General features: G+C 27.4%; 1 protein-coding gene and 1 long non-coding RNA gene across 6 annotated transcripts; one reads left to right on the top strand and one right to left on the bottom strand.

Annotated features, from left to right (window-relative positions):
* Window positions 1-366: 366 nt before the first annotated feature.
* LOC149883010 (uncharacterized) lies at window positions 367-3,116 on the bottom strand. Its single transcript, XR_016456276.1, has 3 exons — window positions 3,002-3,116; window positions 551-612; window positions 367-450 (listed from the first exon to the last, which is right to left on the bottom strand). It is a non-coding gene; the product is annotated as an uncharacterized LOC149883010 (long non-coding RNA).
* An 890-nt stretch (window positions 3,117-4,006) lies between these two features.
* Window positions 4,007-18,004, top strand: LOC145181209 (E3 ubiquitin-protein ligase COP1-like). 5 transcript variants are annotated; one of them, XR_016456275.1, is made up of 23 exons: window positions 4,007-4,346; window positions 6,615-6,674; window positions 7,129-7,226; window positions 8,564-8,631; window positions 8,797-8,901; window positions 9,149-9,217; window positions 10,536-10,595; window positions 10,722-10,766; window positions 10,984-11,042; window positions 11,158-11,236; window positions 11,343-11,457; window positions 12,180-12,315; window positions 12,500-12,560; window positions 12,724-12,915; window positions 13,092-13,173; window positions 13,818-13,934; window positions 14,051-14,168; window positions 14,248-14,372; window positions 14,824-14,864; window positions 14,982-15,070; window positions 15,640-15,699; window positions 15,843-15,887; window positions 17,551-18,004. XR_016456275.1 is itself a non-coding variant. In XM_090099947.1 (22 exons), the coding sequence occupies exons 1-22, from the start codon at window positions 4,078-4,080 to the stop codon at window positions 17,566-17,568; spliced, it is 2,070 nt and encodes a 689-aa protein (XP_089956073.1). In that variant the 5' UTR covers window positions 4,007-4,077; the 3' UTR covers window positions 17,569-18,004. The 5 variants fall into 5 exon arrangements, 4 of the variants coding, with proteins under 4 accessions (XP_089956073.1, XP_089956074.1, XP_089956075.1 ...); XM_090099947.1 differs by lacking the exon at window positions 14,824-14,864; XM_090099949.1 differs by lacking the exon at window positions 14,824-14,864 and having other exon boundaries at window positions 4,034-4,346; window positions 10,984-11,019.
* The last annotated feature ends 443 nt before the right edge of the window (window positions 18,005-18,447 follow it).

The raw sequence follows: 18,447 nt of genomic DNA, 5'->3' as shown, positions 1-18,447 counted from the left end.
TATTGTCACTGTAAATATCTGCGTTTTTATAAATATCTGCGTTTTTATAAGTGTAGAGCGAAATAAATTATGTATTATTACCTCCAAAAATGATTGCAGGTATCATATAAAGGAAATCCGAAAATGCTTCTGCACATAACACACCTTTCAAAAACATGGTACCATTCTTTTTTATAAATTGATTTTACATGTGTTTTATAATTTATAATTCACTTATAATTTACATACATTTATAATTTAGAAATTGAAAATCCAGATCTAAACCGCTTTTCGTTGAAATTTAAAACAAGTACTTTATAATAATGGGGGACTAATTAGATAAGTTTTATTACAAAATTCCAAGACCTATAATCTAGTAGTGGCTGTCTTAGAATGTTTAACATTCATGGCTGCAGTTCCGATAAACTTTTGGGCCAATGAACTTTTATGTAATTATCATTATCAGCTTTCCTGTCCCATAAGCAAAAAAAAAAAACACAAACAATTTGTGTATTTCTTTTGCAAAGCAAACAAAAAGGAAAGCATCGTGAAATCACCACAAACATCTTACTTAAATTCAGCATAATTTATTTTGTCAAGAAGTTCCTTGATGACATCGATTTCATCTTCCATCTGAAGAGAAAGAAATATCGCAACATGCAAAAAACCGTGAATAACATTAGCATTAAGAGCATTTTTAGAAAAATGAATGCATATTGAATACTTTATGCTCAGTTTTATAAAATATGAGACTTTAGGGGAGAAAGATGAGAACTTAAATCTTATGGTCGTTGTGGTACTGGTAAGTATTAATCATGAGACAAAGTTGTTCCAGATGATACTATGTCTGGATTCTGATAGTGTTGTGACCAAAACTAAAAATTGTAACTAGCTTAACTAAAAAAATCGTAACTAAATTTAATCGACTAACTTTTTAGTCTAACTAAATTTAGTCGACTAACATTTCAGTCAAACTAAATTTAGTCTAACTAAAATTAGTCGACTAACTTTTTAGTCTAACTAAAATTAGTCGACTAAGAATTTAGCCTAACTAAAATTAATCGACTTATTTTTAGTTTAACTAAAACTAGTCGACCACATTTTTAGTATGACTAAAGTTAGTCGATTGACATTTTAGCGTAACTAATATTAGTCAACTAACTTTGTAGTCTAACTGAATTTAGTCGACTAACTTTTTAGTCTAACTAAATTTATTCGACTAAATTTTTAATTTGCGAAAAATATATTGTTATTGTTGCCCAAAAAATACTTTTTAAAAACCTTGTTATGCGTTAGTTGTGAAGTGGTTTGAGCGCCATGTTTTTAATTACAAATTGCTGTAAGTTACAATTTTTATCTGCATGGCATGTAAAACCGGCTTATTAAAATATGTTGTTGGCCGTCGGCTGTACATTCGGCAGTTAACTTGTTAAAAAAGACGCTTGGTGTGCATTTCTTGTCTGGTTACGGTTTGCGAACTTGTCCTATATCCTTAAAGGTCATTTTTGGTATGTAACTTGGATGATGCCAGAGAGAAGCATGGTAAATGATTTCATCGGCACATCGAAAAAATAGAAAGAATATATCAAGGACGATAGAATACTGTTATGATGGGAGATTGCGTATGGTCTCTAGTCAGAAAAGACGAAAGTATGAGCTCTTGAAAATCTTGTTTGTCAAGCCACTTCTAATCTAAAGAAAAGTGTTACTAAAGCATTTACAGTGTAAAATTGTGTTTCTCTCTTATTAACTATAACTCTTATTGTTTTTCAAAGTGCTATCATGGAAGGTGACTTTTTTTAACTAACTATTTAATGAGTTTTTTTTTGTTGCTTCCCACTAATTTCTTTGAAATTTCTTAAAAAATTTTGTTTAAAAAAAAATGAGTAACGGTTTGAGAAACGGATTGATAATGGGCGCCGAACGTAAATTTTGCCTCTTATACTACTAAAGTTCTTTCGCTTTTAACAGAAAACGGTAGCACTGAAAGCAACTTTGGGCTTCTTTCTTTATATTTTTTAGAGATTCCACAACTTCTTCCACAATAAGAGGACTTTAATTATACAGTGTTAAATTCTCTTCAATCACCTCGGGAAATGTTTTGCATAGCAGGCAAATAGAAAAATGTTACAAACTGTTACTGTATCTAACACGTTATTTATTATGTAATACGTTTACTTTGAGTGCAAGTGTACATATTTAAGGCTAATATAAGTAGTCATTTAAAATTTTCTTTTCGTTTTTACAAAGAAAACTTTTTAATATTTTTACTTCTTTACACCACAACCTTCCCATGATAAATTTATCAAAGAAATTTTATAAACTATGACGTTTTTGAAGTTTCACTACATAAACGTGTTTTTCGTTGTTTTCACCTCTCCTAAGCTTTTTAAAATTAAACTTTGAAAATAAATTTTTGATAGAAAGGTTCGGTGGTCATGCCGGACGTTAGGTTTCCGTGTTCGGCAAAATACCTCCTACTAGAAAGCACATCTCCAAAAAAAAAGGAAAGTTTCTTTTATATCATTTTAAATTAACCTAGTCTTTATTAAAATTTATTTAGTTTATTGATCCAATTAAAAGAAAATTTAAAAATTGTGGGTCGTAGCACATTTTTTGTTATCGTAACGAATCGTTTATTACAAACAAAATAGAACCCGTAAACTTCGACCAATAATTCCCTGATTTTTAGAAAGAAATAGAAAATGTCTTACTTAGTTAAATGTTTCTGAACTCGCTATACTTTTTTACCTTTTTCTATTAAAGGCGTAACTTGCGATCGGTGATGTTAAACTTAAGTCAATAAACGAAGTCATAAACAAATAATTTATGACTTCGTTTTTACTTCCAGAGTTGGATATTTGTCGCCGTATTTATAACTTTAACAACTAGTATCTTTTAACTGAACCATTTTAAATTGCATTGATTAGGACTATTTTATAAGATAAATCCATACGCATATTTCAGGAAGCTCGAGGCGCCAACTAAAAAAATTATTTCAATTTTGACAGAATTAACTTACGCCAGTAACAGGTAAACCAAATGCTTTCCGTCTAGGTGTCTTTTCCAAAACTAATTAATTTTTATAGGCAATTTAAAAAAGGTTTTTTAAATATGTAAACAATTTTTCCAAAAATAAAAATAAATCTGGCAATTACTGTGCCTTATAACACGTGCCAAAATCTAATCCGCTATTTTATTAAGAGTTAAAACAAGCTGCGCAAAAAAAATTCAAAATCTTTGTGAGTTTTCATTCGCATCATAATACAAAAACTGTTGAGTACAATTGCGTGCTACCTGTTGTGACTAATATCCTTTTCAAGTCTTGTAAAGAAGATAATAATTGTATTATTAAATTTAATTAATTATTTAAAGTTGGAAAGCGGCGCTCTTTAAAATTTCCTTCAAGGTCGCGTTTGAATTTGTGTCTATGAAACTGAAGGTTATTAGTTAATGCAAAAACTTTTAATTCTGTATAAACTTATATTCGGTATGATGCAATGCATAGTATTATTAGAAAAAGGTAACTTAAGATAAGTTGTACAAAAAGTAAGCATTCATATCGCATAATGGCAGCTGATAATTTGAAAACATTGCCTAAAGGAAGTTAAATAACCTAAGTGTATGTTTATGAAATACAGCTAGGTAAGAGAGGGAAATATAGTAAGTGAGAAAAAATGTAATTTGTGGGATGTTTTTATTAACAACAATGGTGGTTGTTTTTCTCACTATAATAAGAGTATCAGCTAAAATAGATCATCAGCATAATAAATTTTATTTTGCACTTTACATAAACAAATATTTTTATTTTATGGCTATTATTGATTGTTTCTTGAGTTGCTATAATCATGAGAAGCTATCGTTTTTCTGGTATCTTACTGCAATCACCGTAGCTCCATCTTCTCAGTAAGGTATAATCTCAAAAAGGTATAGCTTCAGAAAGCAATAAGGTCTATATATAAATAAAAAATGATGTGGATATCTGAAATTATTTTGTTTCATACTGTATTTAGGCTGTTTTTATAAATGTTTATAATATAGTGCAATTTTCTTTAGATATAAATATAAATTTTTAAAAAAAAAATTCTTTTTTTTACAATGTCATTAAATAATCCAAGATTTTCATCTGCCTTATCTCCAATTACCTCTGCAGCTCATGTAGTCTTGTCCTCATCAAATTTAACCTCAGCTACTGCTGCTACTATTTTAAATTCTGTCACTAATATCAGTTCTGGTAATCTAGCAAGTGCAAGTTATGGACAGAATTTAAATGTAAAACATTTAAGAAAAAGACCATTACAAACTCATCCAATATCATTTGGTTCTATTCAAAGTACTTGTACTGATAAATCTAATGATATCACATGGTAAGTTAATAATTTTAGAAATTTATTAGATTATTTAGATTTTTATAACACTCATTATTGTTAACATTTTACTTAACCGTATTACAAAATTTAATATTTTGTATATGAAAAACATTTTATCATAGTAATGTAAATAAAAAACTTCTTTATGTTCTCATATATCTGGAGACTCTTAGAGTTCTATTTTTTATTTCAGTTAAAAAATAGATTTTGACTAATAATCTTTTGATTAAGGTTGTTAAGTTGTCATGAAAATTTTTCTTTTTTTAAACTATTTTTGTTATCATAATATTCTTTTTAATTTTTAAGAGTTTTATGCCTAAACTCACAATTATGTGTGTGTGTGTGTGTGTGTGTGTTTTCAAAATTTTTAAAACTCACCGGTCAATTAATTTTTATTGTTTTTTTGAAAAGGCTTCAGTGCAAAAGTTTAGAAACAGCTGAATTTGGATTATTATTTATTTCTATAAAGCTGAAATATTTACTAAAACATTCAAAATTTACAATTTTTTAATAAAATAGTTTCAATAAAAAAGTTAGTATTTGGTGGCATATCCATTTGCCTTTAAAACAGCATCATAGCAACAAGGCATCAAATCAGCTAAATTAATGAGAACATCCTGAGGAATATTATACCAACATTCTTTAATCAAGTCAAATAAATTGTCTTTGTTGGTTGGTTTTCTATCAACTAATTGCCTGTCAATGTACTCCCAAAGATGCTCAATGGGATTGAGATCTGGGCTCTGTGAAGGGCATTCAAGAATGTTGACTTTTTTTGATTGAAAATATTCCTTAACAGATCTGGCACAATGCTTTGGGTCATTATCTTGTTGAAAGATCCAATCGCGATTAATTTTTTCCTTTGCATGTAGCAGCATAATGTTATTCGTTATGTCTAATTAAACTCTCTGGTCCATAATACCTTCTATGCGATGAATGGGACCCAGGTTGTCACAACTAAAACACCCCCAAACCATAACATTTTCTCCTCCATGTTTAACAGTAGGTAACTGATATTTTGGATTGAATCTGTCTCCTATTGGATGTCTGACATATCTAATTCTGTCACTACTGAATAGCATAAACTTTGATTCATTGGAGAAAAGGACTTTTGACCAATCATTAACTGTTCAACTGAGATGATCTCTTGCAAGTTTTATTCTGGTTCTTAAATTTCTCGCAGATATAAGAGGTTTCTTAACTGGATGGTGACCATACAGATTATTTTGTCGTAATCTGTATTAGTTGTATCAACGCTACAGTTTGTGCCATGAAACTGATACATAATTGAATTAAGTCCGACAGCAGTCATGCGAGGATTATTCTTGCAAAACCTTACTAATAATCTATCAGCCTTTTCAGTTGTAACTTTAGGTCTTCCAGAGCGAGGCTTGCCCTCAATAGTTTTGCGCTGATGAAACCTTTTCATAATGTGACATATTCCTGGTTTAGAAACATTGTAAAGTTCAGAAATCCTTTTGTAAGTCATTTTTTTCCCCACAGCTTTTATAATTAATTTCTTTATTTCATCTGAAACTTCCTTAGCCTTTCCCATGCTTTTAAAATATCACTACGTAATTGAATTATAAAACTTCTCAAAGGATTTCTCAATTAGTTATACTTCATTGCTTTTGAAATATCTCAAGTTAATTCAAATACTAAATATCAGAAAAAATTTGACCGTTTATAATGCTTTTATTTATAAAAACCTGATATAATTGCGGGTTATTATACTGTTTCTAAACTTTCGCAAAAAGCAAAAACCTTTTAAAAAAAACAATAAAAATTAATTGACCGGTGAGTTTTAAAAATTTTGTGAGATGGAATTTGAATTGTTATAATATAGAGCACATTCGGTAGAAATTTCAGGTTATTTGAGAAAGTTTGTGAAAAGTTATGCGTTAAAAACTGAAAAAAAGTAGGTGCTTCTAAACTTTTGCACGCTACTGTGTGTATGTATATATGTATATATATAGATAGATAGATAGATAGATAGATAGATAGATAGATAGATAGATAGATAGATAGATAGATAGATAGATAGATAGATAGATAGATAGATAGATAGATAGATATAGTCACTCAGACACACATAATGTTTCAGTGAATGACATTTCAGAAATTTATAATATATATACTATATACTGTATAATATAAATTTAATTATTAGCATGTTTATGTATGTATGTATGTATGTATGTATGTATGTATGTATGTATGTATGTATGTATGTATGTATGTATGTATGCATTGAAAATATTTTAGTCCAGTGTGTTTTGAAGTATTAAAAGAACCTTACATCACAAAATGTGGACATAGCTTCTGGTGAGTATTAAAATTTATGTATTCTTTATATGTATTTTATAGGAAATTACCTGTAAAATGTAAATGTAAAGGAATAATCATAATTCATCCATGTGCATGCAAGTAATATTTTAAGATATGGTAATCTAAATAAAAGTAATAATATAAATAGGGACAGGCGAAAAACATGGTAAAAATGCGAAAAAAACTGTAATTTCCGTGTTTTCGTGTTTTTCGCCTGTACCTAAATATAAGATATGATTTAAAATTTTTTTGAGTCACAATTTATGCAAATTTACTCTTTAAAACTTTTTTTGGCTTAGTTTCCTTTCGAGAAGTTTCAAGAATTATATTCCTTTTAAAATATGTTTCAATTTGAGTTTTATGATCAACCTGCAAGCACTGCACTGAAAGGAAAATGTTTATTACAAAGTTAACTTCAGTTAAACCAATGAGTTATCTTCATTTTTTACAGTTTTCATTGCATCAAAAGTAGTTTGGAAGTGTCAAATCGTTGTCCACAATGTAAATTTTTAATTGAACGTAAAGACCAAATTTTTCCTAACACAACATGTGAGTCTCATTTTTGATGTTTTTTGTTTTTGTTTTTGTTTTTTCATTTGGCTTTATGACTTTGAGACAAATTTAAAATTAAAAGAAATTTTTTTATACTGCATATTGTTAATTAGTTTAACTTAAACATTTTATTGTGTTTTTAAACAATTATATTCATTTTAATATACTTTATCATAAGAAGCGTTTAGATTTTTTGATTGTAAAAAAAAAATATACAAGAAAAAATACTAACCAATTCCATAAGTTAAAATGATTCTCACCAAACTTTCTAATCTTGGTTCACATGATAAAGTTTTTTCTAAGGTAAAGTAGTAGCCTACATGGTGGTATGTTGGTATTATAGATAGGTAGCATGTTGGTAGGTAGTATGTTGGTAGTATAGATAGGTAGTATGTTTGCTTCAAAGAAAAAACTAAGATTCTGTAAAAATCCAGAAGTAATTGGTTTTCCTTAATGGGTTTCTTAACTTTCTTAATCTTTAAGAAAAAATTAACATTAAATCATGTTTTTTGTTCAATAAAATATTTAGCTTTTCTTTCATATAAAGTTGATTACTTCTCTGATTTCTTTCTAGTGTATTTTACATAAAGTCATGATATGTCCTTGCTATAAATTATGTAGAAGTTATCTACAAGTATGTTATTTAAAATCAAATTTGCACTAATTAAATACCAGCATTAATAGTTAAGTTCTCTTTTCTAGTAATAGTCTTTTGATACAGGTAATTTAGACTCATACAAGAACTTCTTGGATGTTTTCTGATAACTATTAGTTAACACTTTATGTAGTGTGCTTAGAGTAATTGTTATGGTGGAAAACAAAATTAGGTTCAATGTTCAGTTGAGTTCAGTTGAACACTTGAGATGAGATTTTATTCCAAGATGTCTTATTAGACATTTAACAATTTTTTAATTGATGAAAGCTAGTTGTCCTACACTGAAAGCAGCCAAAGAGCTTTATGTTTAACTGTTGCTGTCAATTTTTTTTGGCAAATATAGATGTCATAGTGACTAAAATAGTAACTATATATTATACTTGCCAACAGTTAGATTTATTTTAAAGAAATTATTCAGAAATTAATAGATAAAAAATGAATTAATAATTAAAATAATAATTTTGCAAAAACTTTTTTTTAACTGTAGATTAAAACACTTTTGTTTGGTAGATTTATATTATCTCATTGAACAGTTCTTTTTAAACATCAGTTCAGTGAATGTTCAGATTTAATAATTTAAAATTTAATGAAACTTAACCTTCTATTGTTTGAAATCTGTAATTTTAGAAATAAAGTATTAGTGAAAGTTCTTTTTTTTTAAATATCAAATTAATTTTAGTAAATAACCTCATTGATACATGTGGTGGCAGAAGCTATTTTAAAAGAAAAAAGGCTGATATTTCTGTAGTAGGTGTTTTAATTCTTTTTTCTTAGTATTTCAATTTTTATTTACTAGTTTTCTCAATTTTTGTAGAATCATTTCAAAGTATCCAACTCAGTCAAGTTTAATGAGGTCACATGCTCACTACACATTTTTTTAGCTATATCTATAAACTTAATTATCTTTCTTAGCATTGCAATGAGATTTATGATATTGTGAAAAAAGAAAACTTGGATCTAAGTGAAGTCAATAATCTTCTGGATGCGCTCATACAAAAGAAAGAGTCATTAGAAGCTGTAAATTTTTTCTTTTATTTGTCTGCTATGTCAAATTGAGTAATACATTCTTTACAATGTCAAATTTTAAAAGTGAAATTAAATTCAATATAAAATACATTATAAGTCAAGTTTTTTTAATTTTAGCTCCTATAATTTATTTTATTACAACATTATTGATGCAAGATTATTTCTTAAGGTTACTTAGATTATGATATTCTTCTGTTATGTTATGTAAAGAACTTACAGCAAGTCTAATTTCTTTCAGGATACTGAAGCTGTGCAGTTAGAAATTTTAAAAGAATTTCTTCTTCAACTCAAAAATCGCAAGCAGCAGGTATATTTAAATGCATTTACTACCCTTGTTGCATTATAATAAAATAAAAAGCATATTTTAGTATTTCATACTTTATATTGCACCCTTGATAATAAAGGGACACATTTATTTTTGAGAGCATTCAATAAAAACTTTGTCAAAATTGAGTTTTTTATTGCCCTCAGTTTTTTACAAGTCTTTTTGATCAAATGTACATTTCATTAAAAAACTTGTGCATGGTTTAACAATCCAATAGTCAACCTGAATTTTAAAATGCTGTTATTTTTATAGTAAAACACTTTTCATGTAAAACCCCTCCCTCTACTATAAGATTATGTTTTTTGTAAAAATTGCAAATATTACAGTATGAGAAAATGTTGTGTGTGCCATTTTGTTACTGAGGGTTTGTTATGTTCTTAAATACTGTTCTTGAAGGAACACGGAACGGAACTTAAAGGCGTTCGCTTAGTTTTATGCAAGAATAAACTCATGAAGGTTTCTGGAAACTGCGGTCATTTAAGATCGAATTTTAGAAACTTTCGAACTCTGTTGCGCTTTTAAAATGCATGCTCAATTCGTAACAATTTTTTTCTTTTTTTCTTAAAACTGATAACATTGTTTAACACAATTCTTCTGTTGAAAAAGAAGAACTACTACTAATTGAAAGAAATTTAATTTTATCTACAAAATGTCATTTTTAAGTAGAGGTTTTTCTAAATCTAATGATTGTTATTATTATTATTTTTTTTGTAATTTCAAAGTAAAAATTAATAATCAACAAAGTCACTCTAAACTATTTTCTTATAGGTTAGATATATATATATATATAAGAAAAAAAAAACAATACTTTTTTTTTTTTAAAATAACTAACTTTTGAAGCATTTTGTTTATTAAAAGCCTCAAAAAAATAAAAAGCTTCAAAAATTATTTAAAAAAAAAAAAGTTCTTAGAAATCAATAGTTAACTTCAACTGAAATGCTCAACATGAAAACTGTATGCCTCTTACGTACCTTAATTTCTTTTACGTACTTAATGCCTCTTACGTACCTTAATTTCTTTTACGTACTTAATGCCTCTTACATACCTTAATTTCTTTTACGTACTTAATGCCTCTTACATACCTTAATTTCTTTTACGTACTTAATGCCTCTTACGTACCTTAATTTCTTTTACGTACTTAATGCCTCTTACGTACCTTGTTGTAAAACACTCAGTTTCATTTTAAGCTGTAAACTATTGGTAAGTGAGTTCAATTACTGAGATTTGAAATATGAAATACTACAGATAGTTGTCAATTATTTGTATACAACTACTTTCAATGAGGCTAATGTTTTTGCAGGAATTTGATAAACTAAAAGAAGATATTAGATTTTTGGAAGAAGATTTATCACTAATAGAAGTAAGAAATATTTTTTAATAAAGCAATAAAAAATTTTTTTTTAAATTTTAAATAAAATCTATAAACCCAATTATTGTAACACAGCAATATTAAATTGATGCTGTTTACTGAATGGTTTCTATTTAGAGTAAGATAAATACACATTCATCTGGAAAACACAGCCTTGGACAGGTAAAATCTATTCTTGATTTTTAGTTTCATTCAAATATATTAGCTATACTTTTGTAGAATGTTCAGTATGATTGTTTTACATACAAAAGAAGGGATTTTTAGGAGCTGTTCTTCATTAAATTCATTTGAATTCTTTTTTCTTTATTCTTAATATCAAATTACTGAAGTTTCTCTCAACTTAACAATAATCTTTTATATGGTGAATTTTATTGTTTAGATGCATGTAGTCCCAACAACACCTACAATATTTCCTGTCAGTTGCTCCTCTGGAACGTAGTTAGCATTCTTTATCTTCTTTTACTAAATATTTATTGTGACTTTCCAGATTTATTATCAATAATAGTATTTTTTAATATTGCAAATATAACACAGTATTTTTTTTTTAACATAGTTTTCCTCTCGATGATAACACTGAGCAAATTGACTCAAGTCAAAATGATGGCTTCAATGTTACTAGACACCGTCAAACTGTAAGTTTTTATAATTGATTTCTTGAATTCAAGTTTTAATATGATGATAAATGTTCTTTATTCTTTGTCCAAATTTTTAAAAATTTTTGAATGTTATGGCTTATAGACATTACAGTATGGATGGTCTGCATCTGCTTTAGCATCACGTAGACAACGAATGTTCCAACACTTTGAAGATTTGCAAACATGCTATTATAATGCTAAAAAGATGAGCATATTTAGTAAGTTATTTACATAAAAATTTTAGTTGTGACTTTAAGAAATGATATATCGTAACATGCATTTATGTCATATTTGGAGCAATAGCCAATCCAAACATAATTATTCTTAGCATTGCATCAATAGCAAAACATTAAATTATATATTTTTTTAAGTTTAGAAACACTTTTCATATTTAATATAAATTGATTTGATGGTCATAACTTAATTGGTTAACAATTAATGCCCTAACAAGACCTAATCCAACAAAGCATGTTTCTTACACAGTTTTAAGGGTCATGTATAAAATCCACTAAGTTATAACTTTGATAACTTATAAATAAAAATAAATAGTGTAATAAGAGACCAGAAATTTTATAGTTATTATTGTATGTAAAATGAAACACACAAATAACTGCTTTTCAAAATACAACATTACTGCAAATGATCAGTACAATCATCAGTAAAAGGCATGAGTCACCTTATTTCAAAATAATTTTAAAAACTTTTTTAAAATTGTTTTTTTTACTTATTAATGTTTTGTATTAGTTAACTAAATTAACATTAATTTTTATGCTATACAAAATAAAAGCATTAAAATTTGCTTCGCTTTTTTTTTAATTACAAAAATAAATTCATAGGTCATTAACTTATTTTGAATAGATCATTTATAGATCATTAACTTATTAATGAATTCTTGTTCAAATTATATAACTGATTAAATAACTAATTTATTACTTTCCAGATGATATGAAACCAGGTTCTGCATTAGACTTTGTTGCTGAAAGCCTTACGAAGTTCACTCAATTTAGTTCTTGCAAAAAATTGGCAACACTTAATTATGCTAGTGATATTTATAATGGCTCCAGTATTGTTTCCAGGTATGCAATCAAAATTCTTTTTCATTAAAAATTACCAAGATTCTATAATTGTGCGAAAACAAATTTTTTTAAAACATAGTTTTCTGTTTTCCATAGTTTTCTTTAGCAGAGTAAACTTTTTTAGAATTACAGACTGATGTTATTAGATGATGTTTGATCAAATAGTTTGTATTATTTTTTGCAGTATTGAGTTTGATCGTGATTGTGATTACTTTGCTATTGCTGGTGTAACAAAGAAAATTAAGGTAAGTTTTTGATTGTTCAAATCAATAGATGATTACATTTAAATGTTTAATTATTTTAGTTATTTACTAATATATTTTTTACTCTGAATTAAATGAGTTTAAATCAAATGAAATTTTCATGTAAAAAGTAGATCAATTTTTTTTATTCAATGTGATGTTTTAGGTGTTTGAATATGGTCAAATAGTTAGAGATATTGTTGATATTCATTATCCTGTACATGAGATGACATGCAACTCCAAAATTAGTTGTATAAGCTGGAGTCAGTACCATAAAGGTATGCTAGCAAGTAGTGATTATGAAGGAATAGTTACAATATGGGATGCCTTTACTGGTACTCAAACGCAAGTTTTTCAGGTAAAATTTGTAATTGCATTGATAGCATAAATCATGTTGAACATTAGAGAATTTTAGTTAAAATTCTTTATACTGGAATATAAAGTGTGTTTTTAATGCATAAATTCAAAATAACCTTTCATTTTTTCATTATGCATATTTTTTTAAATTCTTTTATAATTCTTTTATACTTGCAGGAGCATGAAAAAAGATGTTGGAGTGTTGATTTTAACATAGTAGATCCAAATCTTATTGCATCAGGATCAGATGATGCAAAGGGTATGTCGGAATTAACAAATTCTTAATAAGAAAATACATGTAAAAAAAACCTGTTTTTTTTTTCAACATTTTTTACTATTTACAGTCCAAAGTGAAAAAGAAGCTGCTCATAAAAGTTTTTTTTTTATACAACTAACCTAAACTCTAGAGATGTTCTCTAAAAATGCTTCATCAGTCGCTTTTAAGAACTTAGTTTTAGGCAATATTCAATTTGATTGAAGATTGTTTTGATGTCTGGTAAAGATAACTTTCTGTTGGTTAACCTTATTTTTATAAGGATATTCATAAAAGACTTCTAAGTTTAACTTTGAAAAAAAAAAAACCTTTAAGACAATTGAATAGAATTAACCTTCTTCATATCACATTTTATAGATGTCGTCAAAACATTTGCATATCCATGACACTTAATGGTCTCATATCCGAATTCTCTGTATATCTCTATTTCCTTGTATTTTTTCATATCATTTAAATAATCTTCTTGTTTTTTTTTCTTGTCAGGAAATTATTTATAAAAATACAGCATAAGAAAAGAGAGAAATAACAATATTCGCCTTTTTTCCAAAATTATTTAGAATATCTATCATAGTCTGTTTTTAAATTTAAACCTCTAAGCTTCAACTATTGCCAATCATTTTTTCTTGCAGTTAAACTGTGGGCAACTAATATGGAGCATTCAGTTGCCACTCTGGAAGCAAAAGCTAATGTTTGTTGTGTTAAGTTTAATCCTACAAGTCGTTACAATGTGGCTTTCGGATCAGCAGGTTATACTTTTTAGAATTCATTTTTTTAAAAAAGATTGTTTTTTGAAATTTACTCTTATAAAAAAATTTTAAAGGTTCAAAAGTTAAAAGCTTTATGTCTTATTTTTATTTGACAGATCATTGCATCCACTACTATGATTTACGGAATCCAAAGCGTTCTTTATCTGTCTTAAAAGGACATCGGAAAGCTGTATCATATGCTAAGTTTCTTGATGGAAACCAAATTGTATCAGCGTAAGCTTTTGAAGTTAATATTATACTAAATGCCAGGTGTTTTTAGTAAAAGTACCTGATAATGTTGCTTTGATTTCAGATCTACAGATAGTCAATTAAAACTTTGGGATGTAAACAATGCTCAATGCTTGCGTACATATACTGGACACTCTAATGAAAAGAATTTCGTTGGACTAGCAACAAATGGAGATTATATTGCATGTGGTTAGTTCTTTAATGGTTTTGTGTGTAAGAAATGCCAAATAATTTATTTAGGGGAGTTTTTTTAATTTATCTTGCACTTCAGTACAAATCAGTACAAACCAATATAAACTTTTTCACAAAAAATGTTTCCAATGGCCCTGAAAATGTTAGTTGTATTTTGAAAACCATAAATATAATTTATGTATGAAAAGCATTTAGAAAGTAATGAAATGCTTTTTTTTAAAACCGTTAATTGAATATTGGTCATTTAAATAACCAGATAAAATTTATGCGTTGTTGCCCACCCAATGATTTGATTAAAAAATAATATTTTATTTTGTTTTTATGTTCAATATAGAGATCTTAATAGTTTTCATAATAATTTTAGATGTATAGTACGTACGTTCCTTTATAGTATCAGTAGGCGTTTTGGTTACAAATACGTCAAATACTATGTTTAATATTGGTTTAGATAAGTGGTACTGGCAAGTACTGTTGATCAATAAAAGACAAGTAATTTTTAAATACCTCGGTCAACTAAAGGTTAAAGTATAGATGTAAATATAAAGTTATAAAATGATTTCAGATTTTTATTGCAGTTTTTTTTTTTTTTTTTTTTTTTTTTTTTAGGTAGTGAAAACAATTCATTGTTTTGTTACTACAAAGGTGTTTCTAAGCAACTAGTAACTTATAAATTCGATACTATTAATGGACCACTGGTAATATTTTTTATGATTTCTAATTCTAATTTAAATTACTTTGATCTTTCATTTACACCTTGAATAGTATTGACTACATTCTACTACCAGGTAGTAGAGTATTTTTAAAATTAAGTAGAAAACTTTTACTATTGAATTCTATATTTATAGTTAATTTAACAATGATTTTTTTTTATAAAAAAAAATGATGCTGGCTCAGTATTTTCAGATATTTAAACTTGGTGTTTATTTTTTCTGTTAATTACAAATAAAGTACAATTTTCTATCAGTTTTTTAATACAAATTGTAATTATTGAAGTCTATTAAAATTGAATTTTCTATGTCTTTAAAGCAGCAAAGGTTGGTGTGACAAGTTTATATTCAATATCAGTTCTGCACAATATTTTAAAGAGTGGAATCTTATAACTTAGTTTGTCTAAATATATAAATTATTTTGAATTTAATCTTTTTCAAATGATTGAAAAAAAATGTTTTAACTTCATTTAACATTACTATTGTTTTTAACTCAAAAATAAAATGCCACTGTCTAGTTTAAACAAGATTTGTTTCTGATATTTTTAAAAATTTAGGATAAGGAAAAGCGTGTTGAAGAATCTAATGAATTTGTTTCTGCTGTGTGTTGGAAACCTGTAAGTCAAATGCTTCTTTTCTAAAGATCAAGTTGCATCATTTGTTAATTTAATTTTTTTATATTTGTTTGTATTTCTTTGTTGCTGTTATTGTCATTCTTTTAAAGAAGTTCTGTTTATTACACTGCTTGATTTTATTTTAGGGTTCTAATGTTATAGTAGCAGCGAACAGCCAAGGTCAGATAAATGTAAGAATATTTGTATAATCGATTTTTTAATTAAAAACAAAGGGGGATGGGGGTGGGAGACTATATTTAAGGGTTTATATTGATATTCATATTTTTTGATGATAAATTTAAATATGGTAGCATGTAAAGTTTTTTACAGGATCAAAATTTTACTGCGCTCGTTATTATTTTACTGTCCTCATTTTATAGCATAAATTGTTAAAGTTGGTGGATGGGATGGTTAAGAATGTTGCGTTAGGAGGCAATTATTGTAGAATCCATACTAAATAAGTGTTGTTCTAATGTTCACCAATAACTAATAGCCACAAATTGTTGGTGTTTATTTGGGGAAGCGGTTCATTGAGTTCTGTGTACTTTACATCAATGGAAGACAGGGTTGTTGGTTATACATAAGGTAGAATGGTGAATAACCCATTTAATCATGTCTTTTACATTTTGATCAAAAATGGGTCCATGTAAAACTGATTTTTTACTTTAAACATTTTCATTTAAGACCTTGGTGATTGCTTTTTTAGTGTTTGATTTTATCTCCCTACAAGGCTTGTAGAGGTAAGCTGTGGTAATACCTTGCTCAGTGCCTGTCATGTAATGTAATACAATAGATTTAGAATTCATAAACTGACGATTTTGGTTATTGATTAATATTTTGATTCTAGTTTGTCTGCAAAGAGCCACATAGAGAAAAACTGCTGCTGTTACTGCAATTTTGTTGCTAAAAGATCTAGCTTCAGTCCGTTTAAAGAAATAATGAAATCAATTACATATTTGAATTCATTTGATTTTGGCAATAGAATAAATTATACACCAACTTGCTTTATTGCTCGTTCGTCCATTTTAAGAGGTTTTAAGGCAGCTGACCCTTTAAAATTCTGTCAGGTTTTGTGAAATTGTTCAGATTGATTTACATGATAGCAGAAAACAAACTGGGCTAAAGAAATGTTTAAAATACTGCAGAGGTTTCTTTTCTGGCAGGTTACTCCATATGACATTGAATTTCCAAATACTTATTTTAAAAGATTTTTCTATTGTTTTCATTTTTTCTATCGTTCATATAGATTTCCTTGTCTTCATAAAATTTTAATGTTAAAATTTTACTGCGCAGTAATTTTAACGACAGTTACCGCTTCAATTGATAAGTCCACAACGAAAAAATAACCCCTCCTTAAAATAACCCCTCCTTAAAATAACCCCTCATGATTTATTCACCTCCATGTTTGACCGTTGAAACAGTGCTCTTCTCCATTGTTCCTCGTTGCGTCAGTGAACAAAATCGCTTCGTCCAAGTTTTTGTCATTGGTTAATCGTCTAATTTTTGTGTTTTGTAGATTAAAACTAATCACTATATTATCTTCTCATTTTCTGGTCACAAAATATATTCAAGTGTTTTTTCTGCTTTTATAGCTGTTAATTTCTTTATGTATTTTCAGAGTACTCTGTACAGTTCCATTGATGACCAACCTGTGCAATTTTTTTCTATGATTCATCTGATTTATGCAAAAAAAAACAGTAACAGAAATGCACAGAGCTCAAAAACTAAAACTGTAGCCAACTGGCCCAGGTCTCCCCTAAACTAAATGAATAAATTTGAACCTAGTTATATAAATTTAGAAAATTATAAGAAATAATAGGGTGAAATAATAATATATGCACTATTTTTCCGTAGGTTCTTGAGTTAATTTGATGTTCATCTCGCCTCTTCGATCAAGTTAATGTTATTTTCTGTTATTAAAGAAAAAGCTTTTTAAAGAAAGTTAGAGAATATTATCTTGTTCGATTGTTCTGCAGTTTTTATAATTCGGCTGTGTAACTTAATTACTGCGAACAAGAGGGGTACTCCTGTTTCGTTAACTTATCTTATTCCGTTCTTCGCGTTTTAAAGATTTCAATGAATTTCTATTACCCTGAAATGTTGGACAAATTTCGACAATACGTAGTTTGCGCCAGAAGTTTTTTTTATTGAGAAAAGATGTAACTTTTAATTTTTTATTTTTATTTAGGTTATGTTTACAAACCTTTGTGAAATTAATTATATTTTTTTAATGGATTACGTTCCAACATTATATAGGTGTCGAAATGTGCATCTTTTTTTATTTAATTTAAAATTCTTAAAAATGAAAGGTTTTTTTTAATTTGTATTTACAGAGTATAGCTTAAAAGAATAATTATAATGCTACATCAAAAGAATAATTATAATGCTACATCAAAAATCTATAAATATCAATTACAGCAATTTACCAATGAAAAGTCAACGATTGTTGATTAAATTTAGCTCTGCTAAATTATTCATGAATTTAAGTTTTCGCACTTTTAAATCATGAAAAATGTGGAATAATTTATTTCTAAGAAGATTATTAACTAGCTTGCTAAATGAACAATAGCAATAGGAGATTTTAAATATTTAGAATTGAGAATTTAAATAAATACGCAATTTTAAAATTTTAAACTCAGACTAGTGTCATGTAACGTTAAATTTAAATGTGAAAAATATTCAAGGAGTTTTCTGTTATTAAATAAAAACTTTTTGTTCAAATATCTTATTTAAAATTTTTTTGTTCACGTT

The sequence above is a fragment of the Hydra viridissima genome, unplaced genomic scaffold (assembly GCF_058129835.1).
Source record: "Hydra viridissima isolate aposymbiotic clone 2 unplaced genomic scaffold, HvirCarnegie_v1 scaffold_10, whole genome shotgun sequence".
NCBI classification, from domain to species: Eukaryota; Metazoa; Cnidaria; class Hydrozoa; order Anthoathecata; family Hydridae; genus Hydra; species Hydra viridissima.
Note: the sequence above shows the minus strand (reverse complement) of the source record. Positions and strands in the feature narration are given on the sequence as shown.

Coding starts and splice junctions, on each gene's coding strand:
- LOC145181209 (XM_090099947.1), top strand. CDS start 4,078: ATGTCATTAAATAATCCAAGATTTTCATCTGCCTTATCTCCAATTACC. Junction 6,675..7,128: donor AAATGTGGACATAGCTTCTG/GTGAGTATTAAA, acceptor CATTTTTTACAG/TTTTCATTGCATCAAAAGTA. Junction 15,700..15,842: donor CTGCTGTGTGTTGGAAACCT/GTAAGTCAAATG, acceptor ATTTTATTTTAG/GGTTCTAATGTTATAGTAGC.